At 41.7% G+C, this 27,958-nt stretch overlaps 1 protein-coding gene across 1 annotated transcript; it reads left to right on the top strand.

The window, feature by feature from the left end:
• The first annotated feature begins 1,593 nt into the window (after window positions 1–1,593).
• On the top strand, window positions 1,594–27,000 carry LOC140372336 (bone morphogenetic protein receptor type-2-like). Its single transcript, XM_072459476.1, has 13 exons — window positions 1,594–2,553; window positions 11,678–11,863; window positions 12,777–12,956; window positions 16,502–16,609; window positions 16,727–16,818; window positions 18,224–18,454; window positions 21,149–21,263; window positions 22,820–22,980; window positions 23,063–23,210; window positions 23,363–23,499; window positions 23,686–23,858; window positions 23,936–25,206; window positions 25,417–27,000. The coding sequence occupies exons 1-13, from the start codon at window positions 2,400–2,402 to the stop codon at window positions 25,653–25,655; spliced, it is 3,195 nt and encodes a 1,064-aa protein (XP_072315577.1). The 5' UTR covers window positions 1,594–2,399; the 3' UTR covers window positions 25,656–27,000.
• The last annotated feature ends 958 nt before the right edge of the window (window positions 27,001–27,958 follow it).

The following is a 27,958-nucleotide window of genomic DNA, read 5'->3' as shown; positions in this document are numbered from 1 at the left end:
AATCAATTATCTTAGTCCTTCGTTAAGCTACTCAGCTACTGTCAATGTCACCTATTCAGTTTCAAGGTGGACCAGCAGGATCACATGACAGGGTGCACAAAAAAACGTTGTGTTGTCATTCTGTCTCTTTAGTGATGGTGGTGTATATTACAGTTACCCAGCAACCTCCTTTGAGAAAGTTGTAGCAATGGATAGCCTCTTGCCTACACAAATCCCACAATAAAGAAAGCAATTGGCTTTCTAAAGGAATAATGGTGCTATATAATATAAAACTGACAACTACTATTTGGCCTTGAACCTTAACCTCTTGACCCCATGCTGCCTAAATGTGCAGAATAATCGAGCTAACAGTAAAAGAGAAAAGTATAAGGAATAGTGTATGTCAAGATTTGTTTTTTCTTACCACCAACACAGATGTCCTGACAGCCTCTGAAACGCTTTGTCTCAGCTCTGCAGCGGTGCCAGGTTTGTTGAGCCCCCGGGTGAACTTCCTCGCCTCAAGTGGAGCAGAAGCCATGGCTTAGCCCACCATTCATCACACCAAAAGCACCGAGACGGGAAACATAAGAGAGGCTGTCCGAAAGCTGCGAAAATAAAAAGGTACACTGCAATTTGTATGTCCCGTTATGACCCTTAGGCTAACTTTATATGAGCTTCGCCATGTCTCAGGAGTTATAAACAAAGGCGATGTGGTCCAGCTTGGAGCAAAACGACACCCCTGCTCTCGCTCTCTGCTCTGTCCTGACAGCGGAGCAGCGGAGGTCCTGACTCCCGACTCCCGAGTCCCGAGTCCCGTCCCGACCGACGCTCGCGGTCTGCAACGCCCCCTAAGCTCGCTCTGGTCTGCTAGCGTAGTGCAAAATAGTCCACAGTCCACCCATATTTTGAAGGTTGCAGATGTTTTTTTTTTGTAGTCTGAGATGATCACATTCGTCGGTTATGTATAAGTACATTTTGCTGTATTGCTCATTGACAATTTCCCTTATGGTACACCACTGTTACGGGGCATGCTTAAACCATTAATTAAGTGCGTATCGTTTTATTTTTAGTTCAGTGTATTTTTTCCACATAGATAATAAGATGTGGTGCATACACAAGCGCACATTGCCCTCTGGTGGTGCTTCTTAAACCTACATCATTACTTTGAATAAAGTTGTTTAGACACACTACTACTTTTTTTTTACTCTTATTTTTACTTATTTGTTATTAGTCAACTTAATCACAAAGAGACACGTTCAAGTTCAGTAAATGCTTTCAGCTGCAATAATTATCTTCATCCTTACTTATCAATTAATACAGGCAGCAATGCAATTAAGTCAAAACATGTGAATATGAATTTATATTTTAGATGCAGGATGTTTGTGACCATAGGGTCACTTGTGGAAAAAGAGGGACACGGTGTTGAATGTGGTGGGACCATGGGGTGGGACATGTACAGTTATTTATTATTATTAATGCTCACCCTTATTGTACCATGGAGGTACAATAACAATGTCTTGTAGGCGACATCCACGTTCAATACACGTTATGCCCTGTGTCTGCGGCGTGGCGGCGCTGTGGCTCTCCCACACTGAGCTGCACTGTCCTCCACCCCCAACACTAACCCACAGCAACCTGATACCGGAGACGAGCGGTCCAGACAAGCCTGCTGCAAACGAGGCGTTCCCAGCCGCCCAGCCTGTCTGTCTGCCTGCCCAGGAGCTCCGAGCCGCCGTCAGTGTGGAGTGCAGCCCACCGCCCCGGGGAAGATCAGACCCCGAGATACCCAACAACTAACACCGGACTATAGTCTTCGCTTCGGACTCACTGGAGGCGCCTTCTGACTTGTGTTTTTTCCTGTACAAAAAGATCGCGAAGAAATGACTCGGGGAACTAACTGGCTAGCTATTATGCTAACACAGATTAGCTTCGATAGCAGTCATCTTGTAAACTAGCCGTCTGACCAAATCCTTAGGCTAAAGATTATTTGCAAAATTCCTGTAGTTTGTTGTTGTAAATGAGCAAATTCTGCCGATGAACACTCTGCGATGCTATCAATTTAGGCTCGCGCATTAAGAAGTACTGGTTTAAGGAATTTGTCTCCTCTTTGCCCAAGTTTTCGTGTGTCAGACGGTCGGGAGGGCAGTTAGCATGTCGGCTAGCAGAAATGAACGGTGTTTGCGGGCTAGTTTTAGATGGCATATACGCCAGCCGAGTTAACCGCGTCATGTATCCGCACTTTCAACGCATGGATCACTACTGAAACTAGCCCAACTTTAGATTGCTCTTAGTCAAAATACCTCCGCACACAAGCCTAATTAAAAAAACACTATTTTTTTCCACTTTTCCTCGATGAGTATTTTTATGTCCGCAACACCAGTTCAAGTTGTTGAGCTGACGTGAGGAAATACTCATACTTGATGCTACAGAATTGGACCAGAAGTGAATCAGGACGTTTGTTACGAACTTCGAGGCCAATGTCGATGGACACAGTCACTGCAATGGGCCGCATCACCACCAAGTCTCTGGCTAAATTTGGGGTCTGTCTGGCTATCCTCCTGACTTCCGCGGCTGGTAAGTGCCCATTACATTTAGTCAATAGTTATTCAGAGAGTAGAAAACGAGTATGAATATTTAATAATTTCCTATGCATGTTGTGTGTATTTAGAAGGCTTGGTCAAGTTGTAATGTCTCTGTTTGTGGCTTATTCATCTAAAGAGAAGCAGGGCTGTTATAGCATTCCTTAATCCTCCTTTGGAAAAATAAAACTCTGCCCTGTTCTTGTTTGTTTGTGTCTAGCATACCTATCCAAAAGTCTGCATTCCACGCCTTATCTAAAATCTTGCTTTTCCTGTTTATTTTGGTGTGTTGATGGGTATAATTCATGTTGGATGACTAAACCTGCATATATCTCTCTTCCCCCCCCTCCTCCAGTAGACCAAATGCACTCCTTGCTCCATTTTAATCATTCTGTGTTTAAAAGCTTGGAAAAACACTACCCGCAGTCCTTGTCTGCCAAGTGGTGCCCCCTGTTTGAAGACTTTTGGGCAGTAGCCAGGCTTCTGTGAAACCTTGAGCATGATAAGATAGTGGCTTGGCGGAGCTGCACTCAGATGGAGAGAAAGACTATATGGGGGAGAACTAAGACAAGAAAGGTATTTTACAAGATGGGTAATTTCAGCGTTGGTTCCGGCTCCGTGCTTGAAAATAGGCAGTCTGCTGGATAGGTGTGAATGCCTCTCGTAAACAGCCTGTTAAATCATGTATCATGTGTTGTTTTTTTTCAGCTTTGCTTTATTCTCATGCAACATCTCATTCAAAGCCTTGAATGCAAGTTCTTCTTTGACATTTGTAAAGAAAGCATGATGCATTTATACCTATTGTGTTTTTGAGCTCTGTTTAATTCTTTTGTATCATGACAAGCATTTCTCCTCTGATTGTAGAACATCACAATACACACTTAAATCAACTCTTTTCGGAAGTGTAAAGAAATTGTATACAAGCTGTCAACCAGTGACGTGGGATCAAGGAAAAGGTTGTGAAATGTAAACTCTCATTTTGTAAGAAAGCACAAATTGTCCTAATCAGCAAAAAGTGAAAATCCTCTTTGAATCCCCCCATTGCACTGCAGCCCTGCGTACCGAAAGCTGGATCATGACTCAAATATGATTATGGATATGCTCACCTTTTATGGGATTTGACATCGAAATCAGAGCTTTCGATGCCAGATCAATAATCGGTACAAGGCTGGTTAATAGATACTTGTATGTATGTGCGGCATTTAAACAGCCAATAAAGGATCATCGCTGCACAGTGGATAATTAATTAAGGGAGCAGTCAGAAGTTGTTGGTGTAATGACTGTAAAGAGACAGGAGATAAAGCGCTCTCTTTCGGCTCCTGTTGATCTCATGAATGAAAAGCAGAGGCATCCATTTCTGCCCGGGCTGCAGATGGCAAGAGCATAAAGATTTTCATGTAAATCATTCTGATTTTTAAACTTAATTCTCAAACGTTGCAGTTGTTTTACAACGTCGACAGTAGAGTAGTGTCCAAAGTCGAAAGAATCAACTACCGCTAATCAATACTAAAACTGAAGATAGTAGCTAATCATAAATACAAAAAAAATCGTAGACTGGATAAATAATCTTGAGCTTTATCTGAAGTAGTATATGACAGTAATAACAAAGTACTGCTATTTTTTGTTGAAACAGCCTAATAGCAATAATTGTCCAAAAAAAGGTGATTTTCTTCTAAAATTGTTCAGCTCTAATTCATAACCGATGCTTAAAAATGTCAATCATAGCGTTTTGTAGTCTTCAAATTGATTTACTTCACTACTAATTCCTCCCCTGCTGAAATTCTTTGTCATGCTGTCACTCTTCCTGACTCACCCACTATTGTTGTCCAATTTTTTTTCTTTTTTTTCAATCATAGTTGGTTTCCGTTCCAAATGCGCAGGGCGTTTTAACCTGTCATGAGGTCCACTTGCTACGTCCTTCCTGTCTATGTCCCCTGTGACTAATCGTATGTGGGTGTTTGCCTGCTGTTCACAAATCTGGAGAAAAGGCTTCCAAAAATGTCAAACAGACCTGTCGACACTACCTCGGCCACTCTACAGGTGCTTCAGCTTTACTTTGCCATATGTTAACGCTTTTGTTTATTGTGTTCCTCCTGAAAACATAAAATACTCAAACATATTTAATACAAGATGTAATTTAGCTAGTTACCGAAAAGGACAAAATTGTCTTGAGAGCCAGGATATGCCCAAATGTACCTTTTTTATTTTTTTAATTAAACCCCACTGAATTGCTGTTGCCATAGCACTGGCAGGTCATGAGCAGTGCTTTCCCCACAGACTTCGGAAGGACTGGTGAACTACAAATAAAACTTGTAAATGAGTACTGTTTGTGGAGAAAAATATTTAATTTATTGCCTCACTTTTACCTGTGTAGTCTCTTTTATGTTCATGATAATCCGAGAAGAAAAATATAGAATTAGTATTGGTATCAAAACCAAGTTGGAAACACTAAGTACAGGTGGACAGATCATTGAACTCTTATCAATACCCTTAATGTTGTTTTGAAGACATATCAAATTTTATTATATAATTTCTGAGACAAAATACTGCAAAAAATGTATAATTAGCACTGTATAATCTCCACTTATGTGGCTTATTTTACAGTCACTTCACATTTGACTGATACTTAAACCTTAATTACTACTTTCAAAGACACATTTTGGCAGAATTCTGTTGGACTGTCAAAAAAAAACAATGAATATTATTTTTTGTCAATAACCAATGCCCACCTCTTCCACAATGGTAATAAAGACACTCTTGGGAGCGGATCAGTATTCTTCTTGCTCAGCATAAAAGTTGTCCACATTGTGTCTGTTTATTCCCCCTCTCGCTTTTGGGACTCCTGAAACTGTCGCCGGGTGGTCACATACGCGCCTCAAACCCAAAGTGAAGTTATTGGTTGCACATTACACAGCTACACTGAATAAGCGCAGAGCCAGGTACAGCGCAGTCTTGGCAACTGATGTGTTTTCAATGGCATTTTGAGCACTACAGCGACAAGGAGGATGATTCAGAATGAGCAGCATGCCAAGAGATGCAATTTAGTTGAGAATTGCCATTACATTTTTGACATTTGAAAAGGAATATCAGGCATGTTACATATGATAAAGATTCTAAACGTAGAAGTTGTAATAAAAAGGCTTTTACAAGAATCTCAGTGTGTCATATACACTTAAACTATTACTTAAGGGCTTCATCACACACTGCTGAATGTACATTTTGGATGTACCTTTCTACTATAAATGGAGTACGGTAGTATTAAATGGCTCTATTCTGGCTTTATTTCCAAAGCTACTCTGCAAAAAGAGGTAATGTGATGATGGGTGTGAATCTCCGCCATCTGTAAGGAATGCACTTTTATGTGGAGTTCCACCGTCTCCACAATGAAGAAAAGCTCGCTGATCTATCATATTTTTGCACTTAGACTGTCACTACGCCATTATATAGTGTGAAGACCGAGGATAAAACCGACTGCAGCTCGAAAAGGACCAATGAAAGCCTGGACAGACAGAGGTGTGGAGGTTCTGTTATACAACCAGGCTCATACTCTATTAAATGAAAAAAAATCAATGCCTGTCTCCCAGCATCAGAGGTCTAGCAGAGGTAAAGAGTAGACGCACAATGGCGCAGTGTTCGGCCCGCCGTTCTGATTTGGCAAAAAGGAGAAATTAGTGGATATTTTGGAAAACAAAAGGTGCATCCTTGAGATCGTAACTCAGAGTGACAGGCTATGATTAGAACCCAGCGTTCTCCTTGGCCCGCGCAGACAATAAGGCCAAATTGCGCAAAAAATGCTGCTCAGTCAATGAACAATTTGGTTTTAGAGCCATTTTAATTGCCATAAATTTGACAGAACAGCTTTGTTATTAGGAATTTCATTTGATATGGCAGTCTGTGAGAACAAATGGTCTGAACAATCTCTTTATTGTCAGCCCTCAATGATTATTCTAAAACATAAAGTCTTATCGTAAAATGTACACCTTACCTCAGTTATTTTTGGAAAATTATATCATGGTGGGCAGTGTACGTCTTAATAATTATTGAGACACACTGCTGAAACCAAATTATAGTGTTTTGAAATGTGTAATTAGATCATTACGCACCCATTACTGCATTTTATTTTGACACTGTGCTTCTCAACAGCTTTATGACCATGGAGACGGGTTGAAGCTTTGTATCTTGTATAGTATAGCAGCAGAAAAAAATCTTCTTAGATTTATGTTTGAATGTCTTTTGCTAATTGAATCCATTATGCCACTCAACATATTCAATATTATGTCATTATATTGTGCCTGTTTGTTAGAAGAACAATTTTAATAACATTTGCAAGTTAAATCCATTGTATTTGGGGGAGGCAGAAAGGGGTTTGGATTTGAGCATAAATGCATGGTGGTCAATAATGGTGGCCTCTAAACTCGGGGGGGGGCAGTTTAAATCCTCGGATTAGCATAACTGTACCAGACCCAGACAGACACATACTGGTGCGCTGCTGCTGGTGGTGGTGGTGTTTTTGGGCAGAGGGAAAGGAAGAAACGGGTGGGGGGCGAGTTCTCGTCCCTGGGCAACAGATGGGAGAGATTAAAGCCCACTCGCCCTGTCTGACATCTTTAAACTCCAACATAGGGACTAGCAAAATTGGGAGTGTCAGCAAATCAGCCTCAATCCTGTGCAGCCTGCCTCAGCAACACGCGTCCACCTTAACTCGTATGATTAGAGGCAGGAACACTTGAGTCTACAGACATACCAAGGACATAGAAAACATCATGGCTCATTGGCCTTCTTAAGCACAAGGAAATAAAGTGCAAGTGGTTAAACTTTTGGTTTCAGCATGGATGGCCTAGCAAGATTATAGAAAATGTCACGAGTGGGTTTTTATGTAATTTTCAGTATATGTCACTAATAGGCCAAAGACCAAACGGTCTGGATACTGAATGAATGCACCATACATAACCATAGTCATAGCCACCTTTTTCTACGTCATATTGTTATTGTATTTTTACAATATTTACTTGTGTTAGTCCTAAGTCTAAAAGGTATTTATCTTCAATGAATGTTTTATTGTATATTATCCTGCTGTGTATTGTCACTGAAATTTCCACCTTGTGGGACAAATAAAGGTTAACTTATCTTAAGAAGTAGGGCTTTGCAATCAATTTAAATGTAACAAAAATAATATATATTAAAGTTTGAAGTTGATATTTAAAAAACATTCAGAGCAAATTGAAAATCAATATTTCAATATAAGGAAATGTGTGATTTTTTTTTTTCACCTGTTAAAGACTTGAATATGGCTTTCAAAGAAGGTAGTTCTGGTGCGGCTGATTGATAAAAAGAAAAAGAAATGGACACAAAAATTCCTATCCTGTTTGCTGCTCAAATCAGGAATGTCACTAGGAAATAGCTGCTAGGGTATTTTTATTTGTGTGTGACTTTTAATCAAGACTGCCCTGATGTTGGTTCGCTACAGGTCTTGACTAACGAGGAAGGGAGAAAGAGCGAGCACAGATTAGATCGCTGTTGTTTTTTAGTCAAGGGAGGCGATGGGGTAGTCTGCCAGGGGGGCGGGAGGGTGCACCGAAGGCCAATTGGGGGAAGGGAAGGAGGGGAGCAGAGATTAGCAAATAACTGGGCCATGGGTAAACACTCAGCAGTGCCTGGCATCATCCAATCAATGACGAGCAAAGTGCTCCGAAAAAGCTTTTGATATGACTATAGCTGCCCTTCTCATTTCTCTCTTTTCTCTTTCTTTTTTTCTGTCTTTTCTCTCTCCCTCTTCTCCTCTCATCTCCCTCGCTCCAATGGCCTTGCCTGCCTGTTTGCCCCTGACCCACAATCCAATACTGCGGGCAAGATCCAGCCAAGATCCCACATAGAGAAATCTGTGGAGCAGAGCCGGGTACAAGAAGAAGCAGCCTCAGCCAATCGCAGATCAAACAGAAAAGATTGGCAGCCAACCAGAAACAAAGAAAGACAGGACCGGAGTGCAAGAGCCAACCTCAGTTAGTCGACAGACTCCATGCAAACTAATCCAAGCCGGCTACCAAAGGGCTCCCAAGTGCTTTTCGACTATTAACCCAATATATCAATTTGGATACTGGAGGAAATGAGTTAGAGAACACCTCAACGCACAATGAGACTATTTGAACGTGCCAGCCAGTGTGTCATAATGTTATTTAAGTCAGACGGCAATCACGAGGGCTAAGGCTGAGTAGAGTTGGGGTTGAGGGGGGGGGGCATTTACTGGCAGAATTGCGCCCTTCGAGTGATACTGAGACAAACTGGAGGATGGAAGTTCTGACTATACTCCTCGCATTATCCTGATACATGATACCTTACATTTAATAGTCTACGCGGGACCCTGGATAATGGTATAATGTTGCAAGAAAAAGAGAGCAGAGATTACCATTTCAGCCTAGAAATCGATTTTACTATTGTGAATGAAGATTGCACGGCGAGATGTAATTCAGAACTAACATTGTGTTGAAGTTTTTGATTTCTCAGCCGTGGATGGTAGCAGAGAAATGAATATTTAATGCAGTGTGGAAAAGATAGCGGTCTTGTATGGATTTGTATTGTAGCGTGGAAGGTCAATGTTAGCCTAAATGTCTCGGGATGTTGTCTCTAGATTTGCCCTTCCTTCTATTGTCCAATTCTTTCCCTTTTTTCATTCCTGAGTTTCTCGTCTCCAGCCGCTACTGCAGACTTATTTGCCTCTCCCATAACATTAATCAAAAACAATCTTTGTTGGGCCTATTAAGATGTTGTCAAAAACTCAAAGAAAGGCAAGCAAGAAACAGTAATTAGTTTTTTTTTTCCTTTTTTCAAAAAGGCTTCCAGCTCTTTGACCTTGTTTTCAGTATATAAAAAAAAAGAATATGAAAATAAAAGATAAAGATAAGATAAAAGATTATTGTGAAGATGGAAAAAAATATATAATTTAGCTCTTTTCAATTGGCAACCTTTTTCTGCTCATTCAGTGGGAAAAGTCATAACAAGTTGCTATAGTCACTATAGGCAATTAAACCTTTACTAAAACTCTTACTGGCCCAAAGCTAGTGTAGATAATTATAATTGGAAAGCCTTCAGCAAATATTAGACTGAAGCTGAAGTCTTATTTAAGATTAATGTATTCCATTTACAATATTATAAGCTCTCAAACACCATTTGTTCCCCTGCCCAATAAGTGACCTTTCAAGAGCCATTCATTAAAATCCACCCACTACATTAAAGCTATTCGATAAAATGGGCATAGCTTTATAATAGTAAAAGTAAGCTACATACAACATTCATCTTTTGAAATACTAGTTTATCACTAACATAAAATAAAACAAATAATGTCAAATGTTTTCTCATCGCAAATAAAAAGGGTACAGTTAATGGCTTTTATAATTTATAATTATAATTTATATAGAACTTAAATAGGAGGCAAGAAGCCATCGTGGAATGCACCACATATGCTCTACAATATGGCATTAAATGTAGATAGCACCACCTGACCAATTTACAGGTCAGATCTGTGGAGAAGTGACACAGCTAACAGGTTACTGGTATTTTGAGCAATAAAAACACTTAAATAAGTTTAACATTCAAAGGAAGCCAACATATCCTTGGAGACAAGCAAATTACCGACCCCCTACCAAAATATTACATAGTCTAGTTGAGTGTTTTAGATAACAAAGTGTAGTTATCACATACATTCTCCATTCTGTGTAGCCCTTAATACTTTATAAAATGTAAAGTGGTGGTCGTTTTCTCGACCTGCTTAGTATTTATATTCCCAGTTTATGAAAAAATGCGCTGGTTTAATGCATAATTATTCCTTGTTGTGTGCATATAATTGGGTGACCAGTTCAACCCGGCCCTTGTTAATGCCGTGTAAGTGCATGGATCTTCTGTCTGCTCCTAACAGCTGGGTGTCAAACCGCTAACCCCAACGAGCGCATCCGCCACAGCCGCGGCCTCATTGAAATGCATTGAAACTCTGGATTCCATGCTTAACCCCTTATTTTGAACTGCTGTGAAAAATGTTGCATTCCTGTAGCCAGTTTCAGTCCCACCAAAACAGTAGGCAGCAAAGGGCCCGGAGGTTGTGGCCAGAGTAGCCCACGTATCTCTTTATCCGAGCAGAGGAGGAGAAAAACTTGGCTCTGTGCCGATGACCAGAACTACCGCTACTGGTGCACCACCCGCTGCCCACACAGGTTATCTCGACGTTGGGCAGGCCACAGTCAAGCTAACCCCTGAATTTTTTTAAAATTTATATTACTTTCTACGTGGACAGAGGGAAAGGGAGGAATCTGAGGAGAACCAAAACAAAAAAATCTGCTTCTGCTTATCAGCCTTATGGGCATAAACGGGTTCTGGCATTGGCGCTGGAGGATTGTGGCTGCTCCTTTACTGCAAATCAACAACACTGTCCACTGCATTTCTCATGGAAAAAAATTAAAAAAAATTCTGCCATCCTCCCTCCCCTGTGGCCTATTTATTTATGTGACAAACAGCCAAATATTCTTTCCCCATTTTTCCTCATCACAGGTACTTCAGCTCTGCTCACGGCTCGGAAAGAAATGCCCGGGGAATCCAACATTTCATTTTCTTTCTTTTATTTATGGTTTAATCTGTATCTTGCACGTTAAAGTCCATGTCGAGGCGGGTATGTTTATGTACTCTCCTACAGGCAGGTGTTTTTGCTGAGGTCTGGGTTGTGGAAGGCACTAGACCTTGAGTGCAGTTATTTTTCAGCTCTATGCACAATCTGTCTGCTTCCCTCTGACTAGAACTGTCTGTATGACCGCGTGAGTTTTCAGTTTGATGCAAGCTAGCCTCTTGGTCAGAAGCTAAAGCTCTTTTGTTTATTTTTTTCATTTTCTTTTTTCACTTGAACATTAGTGTGTCCCAATATTTTGCAAAAGTGAATTAAATATTCATCAGAAAAATGTGTGTACGTTTTTTCCTTTGTTCTACTGGTAAATTCTGGATCCTTATTTAGTCCTTATTATGCTAAATTGGTATAGACTGAAACAATATCATTATTGGTACCATTTTCAACAGTTCTCAAGCTTTGTATGATTTTTCCATTTCTACAGTGGTAATTCGTCTACACATGTGTTGTTTTGTAGCGGCCCAAGGTGAGGAGCGGGAGTGTGCCTTCACTGACCAGCAGCAGCAGGGGGAGGTGGAGCGCGTGGCCGGGGGCGAGGGCCGAGTCTCCCCAGAGAACACCACCATCCGCTGTGCCAAGGGCAGCCACTGCTTCGGCCTGTGGGAGAAGAGCCCCCCGGGTGAAGTGCGGCCGGTCAAGCAAGGTACAAACATGACCGCAACATGTATTTACTATGTTTGCATACAAAGGTCATTAGCGAGGACTTAATATCACCAGTTGCAACAATCTTCTGGTCTCGGAAAGAAGCCGTTTGATAAAATGTGTGTTGATATGCGTATATGTAGTCCAGGTTTAGTCTTTATTTCATGTGTTGAACTACATTGACTCAGTTCATCTCTTTTTTTTTTTAATTGTGAAAGGGGTGTCCCATGTTCAGAGCAGTAGTTGCTAAATTAGCCTAGTTTGCAGTACACGCATAATTTATTAACATTGAGGAAAAAAATATTCTCAAACTAGCAAACTATGAACGTTTCTAGCATTAGTCCTATAAAACTACCGGTATATTTGTTTTTTCTTTAAATTCGGGTTTTCCTCTTTTCACTTTAATTGTGTTAGTCCACGCCACTGTCTCGCTCTGAAGCATGCTCACAGTGCTCAGTCCGTCTTAATCTAATTAACTGTGTACGTACAGCAATAGTCTGACATTAAATTGCATTAACCAGTTGTGTTGGTCTAATTAAGTGAAATTATGGACCCCTAAGCCAAAAAGGATCTTCACATTCATTTAAAAGTGGTCTTATCTGAATCATGCAAAGTCGATTTAATATTACATCTACCGGTATTATGATCCAATGACTAGAGTTGTATCATTATTCCAAATCTAATGGTGCAGTGTTTAAAACTATTATAACCTAACAATTCAATATTTATATTTAAATTGCAGTATTTCAAATGACCCTGGTCTATTTTTCCCATTCCTCTGCATCAAAACAATGCGTTTTAGTCCTAAACGTCATCATTTACAAAATATATTTGCAAGTCTATAATAATATTGTGAAAACTTAGGATATCCAACTTTCTTTTACTAATGTTGTCTTTTGTGTTTCTTCTCTCAGGTTGTTGGCCTTACCTGGGTGATAAGCAGGAGTGTCGTGAAGACCGCTGCGTCGTGACCAACCTCCCTCCTCAAATCCAAAATGGCACCTACCATTTCTGCTGCTGCGGCAGTGACATGTGCAACGTCAACTTCACTGAGGACTTTCCACTGCCCAGCCCCACCACCGCACAACCCATCAGTAAGTACCAGCGCTACATCCACTTCTACTAGCACTACCACTACCACTTCTGCAGGTTTGGTAGTGGTAGTGACGTTGGATGTTACTTTTTATATTATTTGCTTAGGCCACAGTTATTTTATTACTTGGTTTACGGATCCGCTTAGATGATTGATTTCTACAATATAAATACAATTAATTATTATAATGTTTTTTTTATAAAGTACTGCCGACAACGCAAAATAGCTTTAAATGAAATATAAAAAGTGGTATTAAGTCAAAAGATAAGAGCGCGTGAAGCAATTTTTCGTCAAAATCCTGCTGGAGTCTGTGACGGAGCGGCTCCGTCCCTGCGCGCGGCCCCGGAAGAGCATGTGAAGACGCGCTAACTCCTTTATATAGCAAATACACATTTTAAACCCGTTTACCACATTTTCTCCATTGCGTTTTGCCGTGACTAAGGGTGCACACTTCAAGCGTCAATTCTACCAATGCAAAACACGCTAAATCTACTGTTACACGCTCCTGCGCGTCGCATCCTAATCCAATAGTTATGAAATATAAATCTGTTGTATATACTGAAAGGAAATCCATGTGACTTTCTCCTGGCGTTTTAGGTAAGGGAAAGATGTTGGAGGAGCCTTCTGTATTCACAAATAGATGTTTGATTTGAGATCACGCTCTCATTTATAGAAAGTAATTAGAGCAGTGCGTACAGACCACCTGCTCCAGCCCCCACTAGGTCTGCTACTGCGTGATCGTGGCAGTAAAACGCCTCACTTTAAAACGGCAATCTAGATTAGCATAAACTGTTGCAGAGATGGTTCCACCCAATGTCCTTTCAAGCCATTACAGCCAGTTCCTTGGAGGAAAAAACACAAATAAACAAACATTTCCCCTCCTGTCGGACTGGGAGGGCGGTATTGACAATAATGTACACAAGACAATAGTGCTGCTGGCTCACAGTATGAAAGGCAAAGCTCATAAGAGAAAATAATGAAAGGATTTAGTCTGATCCAAACCTAGTTGCTGTCTCTCCACATGGTGAATTCAAACGCTTGTTGATTGACACTCTTGCATCAGTGAATCTCAGAGAATAGTCTTTGCATTTACAGAGATAAGATGGCAGTTTTCAGCTAAGAGGCAAATAGAAAAGATGATAGTGAATTAATTGAGCTCATTATGCGCACAAGGTCTTTCTGTATGCTGTATTGGTGTTTTGAATAAAGCAAATAGACATTAATTGCTCTTCTCTGGGTTTCACTTTGAAAGAAATGTGTCCGTGTGGATTGGGAGAGTTGCTGCAGCATCTCTCCTATCCACACAGAATTTTACACATACACTCGCACACGCACGCACGTTGTAGTCCATGTCGTCGCTCTGCATTCCACGGATTACAAGGCGTCTGCTCTATCAGCCTGTCTGCGGGCATGAGGGTGACTGCTGCCCCTCGCAAACATATCATTGGAGTTAGTCGGGGCAGCAGAGGAACCATGAAATGACACAAAAAGGTAGAAAGATCACTGTCATCTTTGTTTAGAATGCTTCTTGACGTGTCTGGACACATTACTAAGAGTTAATGGTTGTCGGAAATACTTTTTGACTGATCCTTTGCCAAGTGAAGTGGTGACAACAATGAATGCAATATGATCGTCTGAGTATGTTACAAATGCACTGTTGTTTTGTGATGTTGTGGCATCTTGGTTGTGTTTGGGTGCGTCAGTTATTCAGGGGACTTCCTGTGTGGCCTCCTCTCCATTATAAACTCATTGACCTTGACATTTGAGGGGGGACTGTCAGCGTTGTATGCGTGTGTTGGCCCTGCCTGCGCTCATGCATGCTCATGTTGGTATGTCAGTCAGATCTGCCCGTAGGCTCCAGAAAGCATCAATAATAGATAGAGCCGGTGTCTCTCAGGCAGCAGATCCGCACTCTTGACGCTACCAGTTATGCACAGTGCAGACTTTTGGACCAGGAGAACCAGGGCTTGTGTCGGAGTCTTCAGAGAGGCTCCTATAGCTGATGCACTCTTTCATTAATCACAAAAAGCTGACAGCTGAAGATGCAGCAGCTTTAGATAACCACTGCTTCCTCTATCATCAGTCCGTGTCTTTGTGTATTTACTTGGGGTGCACCGACATATTGACCCATTATCGGTATCGGCCGAGATTCTTGTTATGAGTAATATTGGTTTCAGTCCAAGACCACCGATATCAGTCCACAATGGTTACGCATTGGTAATGAAAGAGTAAACTCTGCCGTCTCTTCAGAAACAGGGAGAAAACAACAGTACCGTGGACAGAGGCTGCTAGATTCTTAAATAATGGACTTCAAACTTTAATCCAGTCTTTATTATTAATGTTACAGACTTTTTAAAGACAATTTTTAAATATAAGCGTGACGAATTCACTTGCGACCTGTGATAAACGCAATTTTTTTTTCTGACATTATTTGACCAGTTTTCTTCATAAATGATCAGTTTAGACAGGTTTATTGCAAATAATTTTTGATTGGTTTTAAGAAGGAGAAGAGACTGTCCTGCTGCTGCTACAGAAGGAGGGAACATGGACACATAATGACACACGGAGAGGTTCAGGGACACTTTAGTCTAAGAAATAATCTAAAGAAAACAGGAAATTCACAGAATAGAAAAGTGTCGAGGCTAATTTTACTATAATAAAGAATTGTCATATTTTAGGCTATAGCCTAAACATATGCCCTATCAAACTTTTCCTTTTTTTCCCCCAAAGAAGGGTATTCTGTGTTCTAACTGGTTCTACACATTTTAAAATAGATTTAATCCTTATTTTAGAATTTAAACAATAGATTAGAGCTAGTATGTTTCTTTGATGAAAATATATTTAAAAAAAACAATTGTTTAACCATGACAACATTTAGAAAATATTGGCCTAATATCGGCTATCGGCCAAACCTTTTACCATAACCGTGGTAACGGCCCAAAATGTCAATATCGGTGCACCACTAGTATTTACATTCCTCTACTCATTTACTCCCCACACACTTAGAGCTCCTCTCCTACTTTGCTTTCCAGTCTGTTGACCATGCTTCATGCTCGTTTGACTTAATTAATATATTTTTTTCTTTTTCTCTGTGTGCTTTGCCACAAGCCTAATTGTCCATAAACAAACTTGCTTACTCATACAGGAATACTGACAAGTAAGGTTGTCTGAAAGCTGCACAGTTCAAGCAATTACTGCACTAGTTTTGGAGACCAAACGAGAGATTTAAATTAGGAGCTGGATATTGATTCAGTAGTGAATTGGTATTTCAGTCAAACAACCACTGATGTTTGGTGGATTTATTTGAGCCACGGTGCCACTCACTCCAGACTCATTACTGTATTCTCTTCTCTTACTTACGCCTGTTCACTCCATAAGAAGACTTAATCAATGAATCAACACAATATTCAGACAGTTGGCGACTCGGCCTGTGTGCTAGTGCTTACACCTGCTCACGGATTAAACCTGGAATGCTTTGGATCATGCTTGCTTTTTCCTTTCAATAGGTCAAACTTTGATTTGCACTTGTGTTTTGTCCCCCTGTAGCAACTCGAGCTCTACGCTGCGAAGAGACAATAATTATCGCTCTGGCAACAGTCACCGTGATGGTGGTGGTTGCTGTAGCAGCTTACTTTGGCTACCGCATGATGCGTGGTGAGTTACATGGCATTTATATTCTGTTCATGTTTTTGGTAACTTGGTGTTTCATAAATGGATTTCATTTGAAGCTACGTGATTAAAAGTCTTCTGCCATTTTCTGTGTGTGAGCAGGGGATGGTAAACAGGGCCTGCACAATCTGAACATGATGGAAGCTGCCGGATCGGAAAGCTCCCTGGACCTGGACAATCTCAAACTGCTGGAGGTCAGTTGTGGTGCGGCCACTTCTCAAACCAGCTCATAGTATTTATAGTGTGTGCTACAGAAGTATCTGGTCTTCAATTGAATCAGTTTGTGGCCCAGACAAGAGCCAAAGCATAGAGTGGAGTCCTGCAGCCTGCCAGCACCGAGTAACTCAAACTAATTGTGCCTACGGTCAAATATATAGTCAAATATACTACTAAAACTACTGATAAAATCACAGTTTAGCTTGTATTTTGAAAACTGAAAGCTAAAAAGCCACATGATTGCAGCATTAAGCAGCTTTGTCGTCCTCTAGCCCAAAAACCCTGCTGACTTAGACCGGACTGGCTCGGTGGATAAAAAGCATGTAGCATTGATTCAGACATGCAGTGTTCTTTAACAAGCTGCCGCAGCTTTACATGCAGCGAGTGTCTAAGCCCACAGGAAGGAGACCGGAGGCAGGCGAGAGAGGAGAGCGCAAAGGCGTTAGTGAAAAAAAATCACCGGCCCAAAATACATCAAGGTGTACGGTTACATTTGTTGTTTCAATGTGACTTTTATCACCCGATCACAACAGCTCAGATTAAGTGACAAGTTCTGATGTAAAAATAGGAAATGTTTGCACTGGGTGAGCTCAACTGTGTTTTTTTAATTAAGTTTATGAAATCTAATAATATTAATGGAAAGATAAACTTGGATTAAAGTCTTTATATCAATCTTGCTACAAAAAAAAATATAAAAGCATCACCCTTAGATAGATAGAAATGCTTTCACAGGGATGTTTCAGTGTCTCAGATAAATGCCACTGTCACGGCTGTACTCATAGTAATGAAAGTCGTTTATTTATAAAATGTAGGCCAAGTGCTGCCTTCTCATTTAACATGTAGCTCTGTCAAAATATGGCAAATGCATCTAAAACTGAGGTATAATTTCTTAAGGGCTAGACACACCTTTAGTTGTCCGACAAACCAGATTTGGAGTTTCTGGACTCCAAATATCCAGAAACCCACTGAAACATTTTTCACCAACGTCTACCTTCATTTAATTTGAGAATGGCGATATCTTTTCAGGCAGGAGTTGAATTCAGAACTTGTCCTTGGAGCTTATCACATACGCGCACACTTTCTCTCACATCCCGCTCGGTGCAGAGGCAGTTTTCTTTTACAGACAAAACAATGGAAAGTAATTTGAGCTTGGCCTAATACAGCACATCAAGAATACAAGAAGTGGTATTCAAGCCACCATTCATAAAGCAACTTTAAACCAAACAAACCACTTTTTTACCATATTATTTTGACCTTAGGAGTACACCATGTTTCTACCAATTCAATCTCTACAGGAGAGACTTCTTTATGATGCTTTGTTAGTACTGGTTGTTTTCCCGTGCCTTTTCTCAACAAAGTTTATCTGTATTTATTTGTTTCCAGCTGATTGGGCGTGGTCGATACGGGACAGTATATTGCGGTTCCTTAGACGAGCGGCCTGTTGCGGTAAAAGTGTTCACGGCGGCCAATCGGCAAAACTTTCTCAACGAATGCTCAATCTACCGCCTGCCTCTGCTGGAGCACGACAACATAGCGCATTTTGTGGCGGCGGACGAGCGCACGGGACCAGAGGGTCGGATCGAGTACCTGCTTGTCATGGACTACTACCCACATGTGAGTGTTTTGGCAAGGCTGTAGAAAAATTAGCACCAGTGAGCCATTTCAGGGAGAGGAATTGCATTTCACCCTTCTGTTTGTCGCATACGCGCTAACTGCGTCAGGCGTGATTGTTCAAAGAAAGTAAGTGCTTTGAATGTGTAGAGCCTTAGTGCTAAATGAGAAAACGACTGACCACAAGTCAACCAATCAAAATAGCTCTTTCATCGTGTGGCCATAAGTGTAATGCATGAGTTTTCTAAGCAACACAGAGCAAGTAAGGACAGCAAGGCCGCGCTCAAGTAAATGATGATATAATTTATTTAAAAAGGAACAGATGCAGTTTAATCTTGTTGTGGCGGATGCTCGAAAAGCCCGGTGATTGATCTCTGAAATGAAAATGAAATGTTGCCGTGTGCGTTTTTCATTTTGTAACTACGCATTAGTGCCAGTGCTGGAATTGATTTTCAATGCCGTTGGAGATAATTAGGGAGGAATGCAGTGATTTTCAATAATTTCTGGTCAAGGATTTCATGGCTTGGATTGACCTTTCATATGGCATCATTGGCAGAATGTCTAAAACTAGTAGTGACATTTATATGAGGAAGATCATATTATGAGAAATTAGATTATTAAAGATGTCATACTTTTAAAATCTTATTTTATATTGCCGTTTTGCTTTGGCCTTTGTGTGTCCTACTCTGGTGAAAGTAATACTTGAGGAATGAATGCGTAACTGTTGCCCCTGATATCTAATGGTTAACCTCATTTTAACTGTAAGATACAATGCTCTGTTGCGGAGTTGAATAATCCATGGCTATAGTCGGCCATTTTACCAAGCATTTATGTAATTCTCTCTGACATTTTAAGAATTATGATACATTTGAACAGAAAATATTGATGTCTTTGCTATTTTGTCAGTTGTAACCTTTTCAGAATGTCTTCAGCTTGTTCCTTTCAAGGGCCCGGGAAATTCGCTATGTCATCAACTATGTGTCTTAGACGAGCAAATCCAGTCCAGACAATGAACAGTTAGTCACAGGAAAACATAGTCATAGTCAAATGTAGTCTAATTGAACGTTTTGAACGTTTAGTGTTTTTTTTTTACCTGCCTTAGGATAACAGATGAAATTTAGCTACCGCCATTGTGCTAATTATGGCGTGTTTTTGTTGAAGCTGTTGCTGACATATTGATTTATATGCACTGTCCTAATTAAAAAAAAATAAAAAAAATAATGACATCTGCAATGACTTGACAAGAATTCATTCACGGAAGGCTATTAACAATAATCATGTCAGCTTACTCTCAGTAACACAGGGAGGACATTGGGCTGCAAAATTAATCACCATTTTAATGTTTGAATTGCAAAGGTTGCTGCTATTAAGGACATTTTGTACCCTCTGCAAAAAACGAAATCATGTCTTCTTTGGGTCTGATAAAATCTGCTAAATCTTTAGTTTAGACCTCTACAAAACAAACCCAGAAATGCACATGATTCTTATATTAGCTTAGCGGTTTATACACTGCCTGTCCAAAACAAAAGTCCCCACTGGGATTCAGTTAAGTAAATACTGTAGGTGGAGCCTCCTACTGGATAACTACTGCATGGGTGATGATCTTTCAGCTGCAACACTGTTTTAACCTAACAGATGCAATGAGTGGCTTCTCCTTCATGGAAAAGATGTCAGGATGTTTGAGAAGGGTCAAATCATTGGCATCAAGCAGAGAAATCATCTAAGGATCCAAACACTGCTCTTCTGCTCTGGAATATCTTTTCAGTAACTTGCAAGCCATTCTACTCTTCATTTGAGCGCAAACGTGCAGGAGGCACATTGCGCGCTCGCGGACCTTCCCGGACTCCTTGTATCCTCTGTGTATTATCCTGGGTGATTTTAACAAGGGGAATCTCAGCCATGAACTACCAAAGTACAGACAATGTATTAAAGTCCCGACAAGAGAGCAGAACACGCTGGATCACTGTTACACAACCCTCAGTCACGCAGTGGCCTGAGCTGCTGTGGGCTCAGATCACACCATGTAACAGACAGAGGTTGAAGCGCTCCAAACTTGTAGTGAAGAAGACCTCTAAGAAGTGGACCAGTGAGGCAGTAGAGGAGCTACGTGCGTGTTTGGACGTCACAGACTGGGAGGTTTTCAGAGCTTCCACAGATAGTTTGGATGAATACACGGACACTGTGACGTCATACATTCGATTCTGTGAGGACAGTATTATACCAACACACACCAAAGTCACCTTCAACAATGACAAACCCTGGTTCACACCTAAGGCAGCCGAAGGGGGCAGCACACAGGGCAGGTGACACAGAGCGCTACAAAGACTCAACGTATGGATTTAGCAGGGAGGTCTCGAGAGCCAGAGCTTTCCTCAAATGCTCATGAATACGAGTATTGACTGTGAACTAGATTTTGATAGCAGAAATCGAATCGTAATGCTCCCGAGATCGTTCAGCCCTGGAGGATGTACTTGCACGCTCATGCAGTTTGATTGAAATTGCTTGTGTTGAGGGCTGAGCTGCCATCATTTACTGTTTGTTGGATTGTCTTTGAAGTGACAGTCCCAGAGTCAGCACTTTCCCTCCCCCGACTCGCTCCTCTCAGCTGTCAGTCGTGTAAAGCCATGTCTGATTTTGATTTTTTTTTCCATGTATTCTTTCCCTTCTTTCATCCCCTCTGTCGGCCATCTTGCCCAGGGCTCCCTGAGTCACTACCTGAGCGCCCAGACCAACGATTGGATCAGCAGTTGTCGTTTGGCTCACTCAGTCACCCGCGGCCTGGCCTACCTGCACACGGAACTCTTCAAGGGAGGTGAGTGAGAGGACACTGTTGGATACTTGCGTAATACACAAAGTTCAATACTAGCGTGACAAAGGGGAAGTAATTTTGACTTAAAATATACAGGTACAGGTATATACTGGCTGTGGAGATTACTGGTTCATTTTGTAAATTTTCAGGTTGTGAGTCTGCAACCTGCTTGTCTCCAGATGTTCCACATGATGGAAGTTAAACATCTATCTTATATTTATTCAATTACAGCTATAAGCTTTTTGTTCTTTCCTGTAAAAGCATTTCCATGGAGACAAGCAGGTGGCAGATCTTCCACCAGAAAAGAGGCATAGTGCACTTTGACATTAATTAAAAATGTTTGAATGGAATTGAGTTGGCTCTGTGGATTTGTAGTTTTTGAGTAATTTTAAAATCATCCTGTAATTGGTCGCACTGCTCTTTCTATGCTTTATTTGTGCCTTGATATTGAACCTGTTTCTTTTTTTTATTAAGAACATTTTCAGGAATGTAGATGTTTGTGTGATTGAGTTGAATTGATTTATTTAAATAAAGCGTTTTGTTAGGCACTTCAAAGCTTCAAGTTTAATGGAAAACTCTTGTTTGTTTGTACTATTTTGCTGTGTAGTCGCAGTTATTACTAGGGGTCAGTTATGGGTGAGCTAGAGTGAACATTTGACATAATGTAGCTTTAAGACCTGACAGCGTAGCTCCATGTGCGTTTGGTTTGGCTCCGTGCTCTCTTATTTCCCCGCATTTTCTGCACATACAAAATCACCGCAGGCATCACAAGCCAAGAGTATTTATAGACTTTCCCCAAGCCAGTGGCCGAAGAGAGAGAGAGAAATAGAGGGAGGATGACAAGTGAATATCCTGTGGGTCAATAAAATCATCCTTTAAAGGCTAGAGCTGACAGTATTTTATTGTTTCTTTTACCCTCCTTGGCCAGGCATTCCGCCCTTCTGTATTTTTTTTTACTGCCAAACATCAAATAGACAAAGCACACTTGGAGAGACTGGGAAAGTGGAGACCGATAGTTATTCTGTTTGTGCAAGCGTGTGACAAAAGCAAAGCTCACAAAAGGGAAAGAATGGCGAGCTACAGTGATCACTAGAGCGGTCTGGTGGGACACAGGGAGACCACAAAAAAACCACAGAAAGAGTTGGTGTGGTGTAGAACCAACGCCACAGTCTCCAAGCGTTTCTCTTCCGCACATTCATCCCCCCCTCCCCTGGGCTCCCACACATCAGTAGTACACACTGGCTGGAGCCTGGGTACTGTCAAAAAGTGACGGTTCAGTATGCCCTCTACTGGACTGTTCTGTAACGCAAGCACAGACGACCAGCAGCGTCTTAATCGCATTGTTGATGATTAGATTAGAGGCTTTAGCTGTCTGTTGACATTGCAACTTGGTTTACCGAACAAAAAGTATTGAGGAGGGGGATTTGTTTTTATCAGCAAATTAAGTCCTGTACATTGTAGCATCATATCCGCAGAATATTTGGGGAGCCATTCTTGGGTTTAAATATTTACTAAGGGATAAATTAGCCCAGCTAAGTCTATTTTCCTGTTTTTTCCAGACTTGTACAAGCCGGCAGTCTCCCACAGGGACTTAAACAGCCGAAATATTCTCGTCAAAACAGAAGGCACATGTGTCATCATTGATTTTGGCTTGTCTATGAAGTTGACGGGGAACAGGCCGGCCCGCCACGGAGAGGAGGAAAATGCTGCTATTAGTGAAGTAAGTCACTATCTTGGAATGATTTCTTCTCAACTACCTGTTTGTTTAATTCTGATGTGTTTCTCACTTTTGTACTTTGCAGGTGGGTACAATCCGTTACATGGCTCCCGAAGTGCTTGAGGGAGCGGTGAATTTAAGGGATTGCGAGTCTGCCCTCAAACAAGTGGATATGTACGCTCTTGGACTGGTCTACTGGGAAACTTTCATGAGATGTACAGATCTATTCCCCGGTGAGCAATCCCATAAACCTTCCCTATTGTGCAAAATGAATAAACTTAAGACAACATATTTATCTCAATCTGAATGCGTATTCATGCATTCAGATGGTATTCTTGCCATTGAGGAGCGATTCTAAATATATTTTACTCTCCCTTGTGCACAGGAGAATCAGCGCCAGAATACCAGATGGCCTTCCAAGCGGAGGCAGGAAACCACCCGACGTTCGAGGATATGCAGGTCCTTGTGTCCAGGGAGAAGCAGCGGCCCAAATTCCCAGAGGCCTGGAAAGAGAACAGTCTGGTGCGTTTGTGTTGGAGATGGAAAGCAAGGATTACAGTTATAATAGTGAAAAAATCGTCTGCAAATTATCAAATACCCCTGTATTGTCACTGTACTATAATTTTTACCAAATAGATGTCTAACCACTGCAATTTCATTCAAGAGAGAGTTTTCGTTGCGGTAGCATTAAATGGTTTGCTCTTTCAGGCTGTGCGTTCTCTAAAGGAGACGATGGAGGACTGTTGGGACCAGGATGCAGAGGCCCGCCTCACTGCGCAGTGTGCAGAAGAGCGACTGGCAGAGCTCCTTCTCATCTGGGACCGCTCGAAATCCGTCAGCCCCACCCTGAACCCTATGTCCACCACACTGCACAATGAGAGGTAGAAAACGGCAGCATATACACTATAGATGCGGCTGTATTCAACTTGAATTTATTCACACAGACTGTCTTTTTCAGGAACCGCATGACACCAAAATCCGGACAGTACACAGACCACCCCTCGACCTACATAGAGGAGCATGAGGGAGTGGCTAAAAACACACAGGGTGACGGCACTAATGCTGCGAATGGCAGAGCAGTGACTGGGACAGGGGAGAGGAACCGAAACTCTATCAACCAGGAGAGGCAGCAACAGGCCAACGCTCGTCTGCCCAGCCCAGAGGGGAGCAGCACCAGTGGGCCAGGGATGAGAGGAAGTCCCTCGACCACCACCACTACCACCATCTCCGAGACTGAGGGACCCACAGCAACTGCCACTGTCCCTGTGTGTCTGCACCTGACCCAAGAAGACTTGGAAACCACCAAGCTGGACCCCAAAGAGGTGGATAAGAACCTCAAAGAGAGCTCAGATGAGAACCTGATGGAGCACTCCCAGAAACAGTTCTGCTCTCCAGACCCCCTGAGCCCCGGCAGCTCCAGTCTGCTCTATCCTCTCATTAAGATGGCCAGTGAGGCGTCTGGCCCCTCTGAGCCCCCTGCCCCAATTCCAAGCACCATCTTCCCCCTACCTAAGCAGCAGAATCTGCCCAAGAGGCCATCCAGCCTTCCCTTGCGCAACAAGCCTGCTAAGAAAGAGTCCTCTTCCTCCTCACTGAGGTTTAAGTTTGGCCGCTCTGGTAAGTCAAACCTGCGGCAGGTGGAAGGGAACAAGGTGAACACTGGAGTAGTGCCCGCTAACACTACAGCAGAGTCCCACAGGGCAATTGGCACCAACAACCTGCCTGTCCTGAGAGACGTGCACATGAACGGAGCTGTGAATGGCCACGCCAGCACCATCTCTACCATCAGCACCAGCTCCACAGGCTTCAACCAGAGCTCTGGCGTGCTGAGATCTGACGACAGCCAGCTCAGCCTGGGGGTCATAACTGCCAGTCCAGATGAACATGAGCCCCTCTTGAGCAGAGAGCGGGAGCAGCTGGACCCCTCCACGCTGCGCTCAGCCCGACCCAACACGAACAACAATAACAGCAACACAGGCCACGGCCAAGGCAACGGAGAAGGCGATGGAGAGAGCGACGCGGAGGAGGAGGGCAACAACACAGAGGGACCAGGTAGAGAAAGCACAGGACCCCCAGGAGAGAGCTCTGGGCTGGGCAGCACACACCTCCAGGGGGACTCTTCGGTCACCATGAGAGGAGAGGCTCTGCTCAGACAGCCGCGAGCGCGCCGGCCCGAGAGACCCAACTCCCTGGACTTGTCCTTCACCACTATGGACCTGGCCTCACTAGGTGATTTTTAATTACTTCTTATAAGCTCACGTCAACAGACTGTGTTGTACAAAGACACTTTCAGGCACTCTCCACACACGTAATGCATGAGGATTCCATTTTGTACATTACAAAAATATTTTTCTACATGATCTAAATTAGTCTGTTGCATGCCCACTGGTTTGTGATGTGCCACTTTAGATACTGACCAGTGTCCTTCCTATTCCCCAGGGGAGGGCCTGGTTCAGCCAGATGGGGCCCTGGGTTCAGGAGATAAAATCAAGAAGCGCGTCAAAACGCCTTATTCAGTGAAAAAATGGCGGCCGACTACGTGGGTCATCCCCACAGACACGTGCGAGCCGGAGGTCAATAACAACGGGTCCACCCACGGACCAGGGCACAGGGAGAACCGGCCCAAGTCCAGTTCAGCTCTGTATCTGCGAGGGGGGGGCAGCGACACCCACGTGTGACTGCGGACCCCCACTGGACTGAAAAGCACCAGAGCGGTTGGGTTATGTCTGAGCTCAGCGAGAGGAAGCTCCGAGTGTGGTGTACAGTTGATGGGTCTGTCGCTCCCGTTTGTCTTGACGATGGCATTGCTTTAAATGGAATCCAGCTATGCAGCATTCTCATCTGCTTCTGTTGTCTCCATGCGTTTAGCCACCCTTTTTTGTTCTCATCACTTAAACTGTTCCATACATTTGCATAACATAATTTTGAGTGGATTTCCTTTTTTCCATATGTGCACTTTGAATGAGAAAATCAGTGTTTTAGAAAGTCCTGTCTGTTGTGACCATGACAAGAAGTGGTCTCTAAACTTACTAAGGCGAAGACAAACAATCAACACTTTGAGCGTTCGCCTTCCAGTTGTTTTGCTGTATCATGTTCCTTAAAAAAAAGTGTCGGTCTTAAAAGACGGAACAAAACATTTTAATTTTGTAATTCCTTAAGTTGTATGCAATCTCATTTTGTCTATCTATTCATGTTGTACCATCATTTTAATTGTGCAATAGGATGTAGCTTTTAGATGCTTTTTATGTTTTTTTTATTTTATTTTGTTTTACCCCCTCCTCATGTTATGTTGTTCTTTGTTGCACTTATGAATAGTCACAATCATATGTAAACAATCTACATGTATCCCTAAATCAAGAGGAGACGAAGGATGACAATCCCTTATTCTGCCTTCTCTGGACAGTACAAAATATTCAATCCTTATTTACTCAAAGTGGATTTTTCCTCTTAACTCCTGCTTGCACAATTCCACAAGAAACCCACTACAATCACCAGTATATAATCTATGGAGGGGTCTGTTACAATCGCCCACTGTTTAACTTGCTGTACCGCTATCACCTGAACTCACTGTGGACTGTATGTGAGAAGAACACTATTGAAAGCCCAGATGTGCTCCTTTTGAAGAAAAAACCAAACCTGTCTGAAGCACGCTGGATATCATTTTCTCCGCTTCTTCTCCTCGTTTCATCCCGTTTTGAGTGATCTATTTGTGTGTGAGTGATTGTGAAGACTGTATGAGCCTTTAGCTGTACAGATGTAGTAAAACATTTTATTTCCTTCTGTAATCTCAGCGCTGCTTCAGGGCATATGAAAATCTCGTTTTTGTTTTTGTAATCTGTAATTTGTATGAAAAAACCTATGTATGTGTATTGCATTAATATTTGCATCATTTTTATGAAGTTCTCTTATGCATTTGATGGACATGGCCTTTCCATTGCTATGCGTCCTGTTCGGTACAGTTTCTGTAAAAAAAAATTGAGTCAATATGAAAAGAAATCTCAATAAATGTATGAAATAATTGTTCCCTTTAGTTGGATGTGATTTATTTGGGGTTTTATTAAATTTGCATGCATTCTTTGAGGTATGTACAGCTTTTACAGTTATTAAGTTATTTTGACATTGATTTATAACCCTATTTTAAAGAACCTATTCAAGCGTAATCAATTCCACTTATTTTCACTGATTAATTTTCTTTGCTTCAATATGCTCCTGGGGAAATGGTAGCTTTTGAAAGAACTTTTAAGGCCCCCTTATCAAATCATCAATAATAACACTATTTTGTTAAACATATTTCATTTTAATACTATGTTTTATTTATACCGAGAAAAGGTTATCAATATATCCAATACATCTTGGTTATTTTGCATTGTAATAAATGGCGTATAGCAAGCACATTTTTTTAAATTTTCTGTAGAGGTAAAATTACCATTTACACTACGTAGCTATAAACCCGTTCACCCTCGCTCCTAAGGTGTAGGTTTCTGATGCAGACACTAGGGGCGACATTTCCTCTGCGCTCTTGTTTATACCTGTCTGCCGTCTGCTCCACGCGCCCTAGCAACTGCAGCATCAGCACGAGCTCCAGCGACGGGCCGCTACGTCACACTTTGTCTCCAGTGCGTCAAGCTGCGCACACGTGCAGCGGAAAGCACCGGAAACGTGACCAATGATGGAAAATTAGATAAAACAATGTAATTTAACTTGTTACTGTCACTTTGCTATAGAAGTGTATTATTAGTAAGGTATTTTGAAGCAAGTTCATACAGCATCATTTTAACTTTTGGTCTATCAATAGTCTTGTTTACCTGATTGAGAAATGATTTAGGGTGAAATATGTAGTTGTATTGTCACTAAACAACCTATTGTTATTAGCCTATTTGTCTTGCCATTTTTATTGCTTTTATTTTTGTAGGCTAATGTTTCGACACAACATCGTGGGTATAAGTATACATATATTATAATAAAGCACTTTGGATAAAAA

The sequence above is a fragment of the Eucyclogobius newberryi genome, unplaced genomic scaffold (assembly GCF_026437365.1).
Source record: "Eucyclogobius newberryi isolate DKJ021-1_F unplaced genomic scaffold, fEucNew1.0.hap1 SCAF_1, whole genome shotgun sequence".
NCBI classification, from domain to species: domain Eukaryota; kingdom Metazoa; phylum Chordata; class Actinopteri; order Gobiiformes; family Gobiidae; genus Eucyclogobius; species Eucyclogobius newberryi.
Note: the sequence above shows the minus strand (reverse complement) of the source record. Positions and strands in the feature narration are given on the sequence as shown.

Bases quoted from the DNA above. Each gene is read 5' to 3' on its own strand.
- LOC140372336 (XM_072459476.1), top strand. From the start codon at position 2,400: ATGCTACAGAATTGGACCAGAAGTGAATCAGGACGTTTGTTACGAACT. The intron at 18,455-21,148 runs GTGAGTGTTTTG...CATCTTGCCCAG, and splicing joins TCATGGACTACTACCCACAT to GGCTCCCTGAGTCACTACCT. The intron at 21,264-22,819 runs GTGAGTGAGAGG...TGTTTTTTCCAG, and splicing joins CACGGAACTCTTCAAGGGAG to ACTTGTACAAGCCGGCAGTC.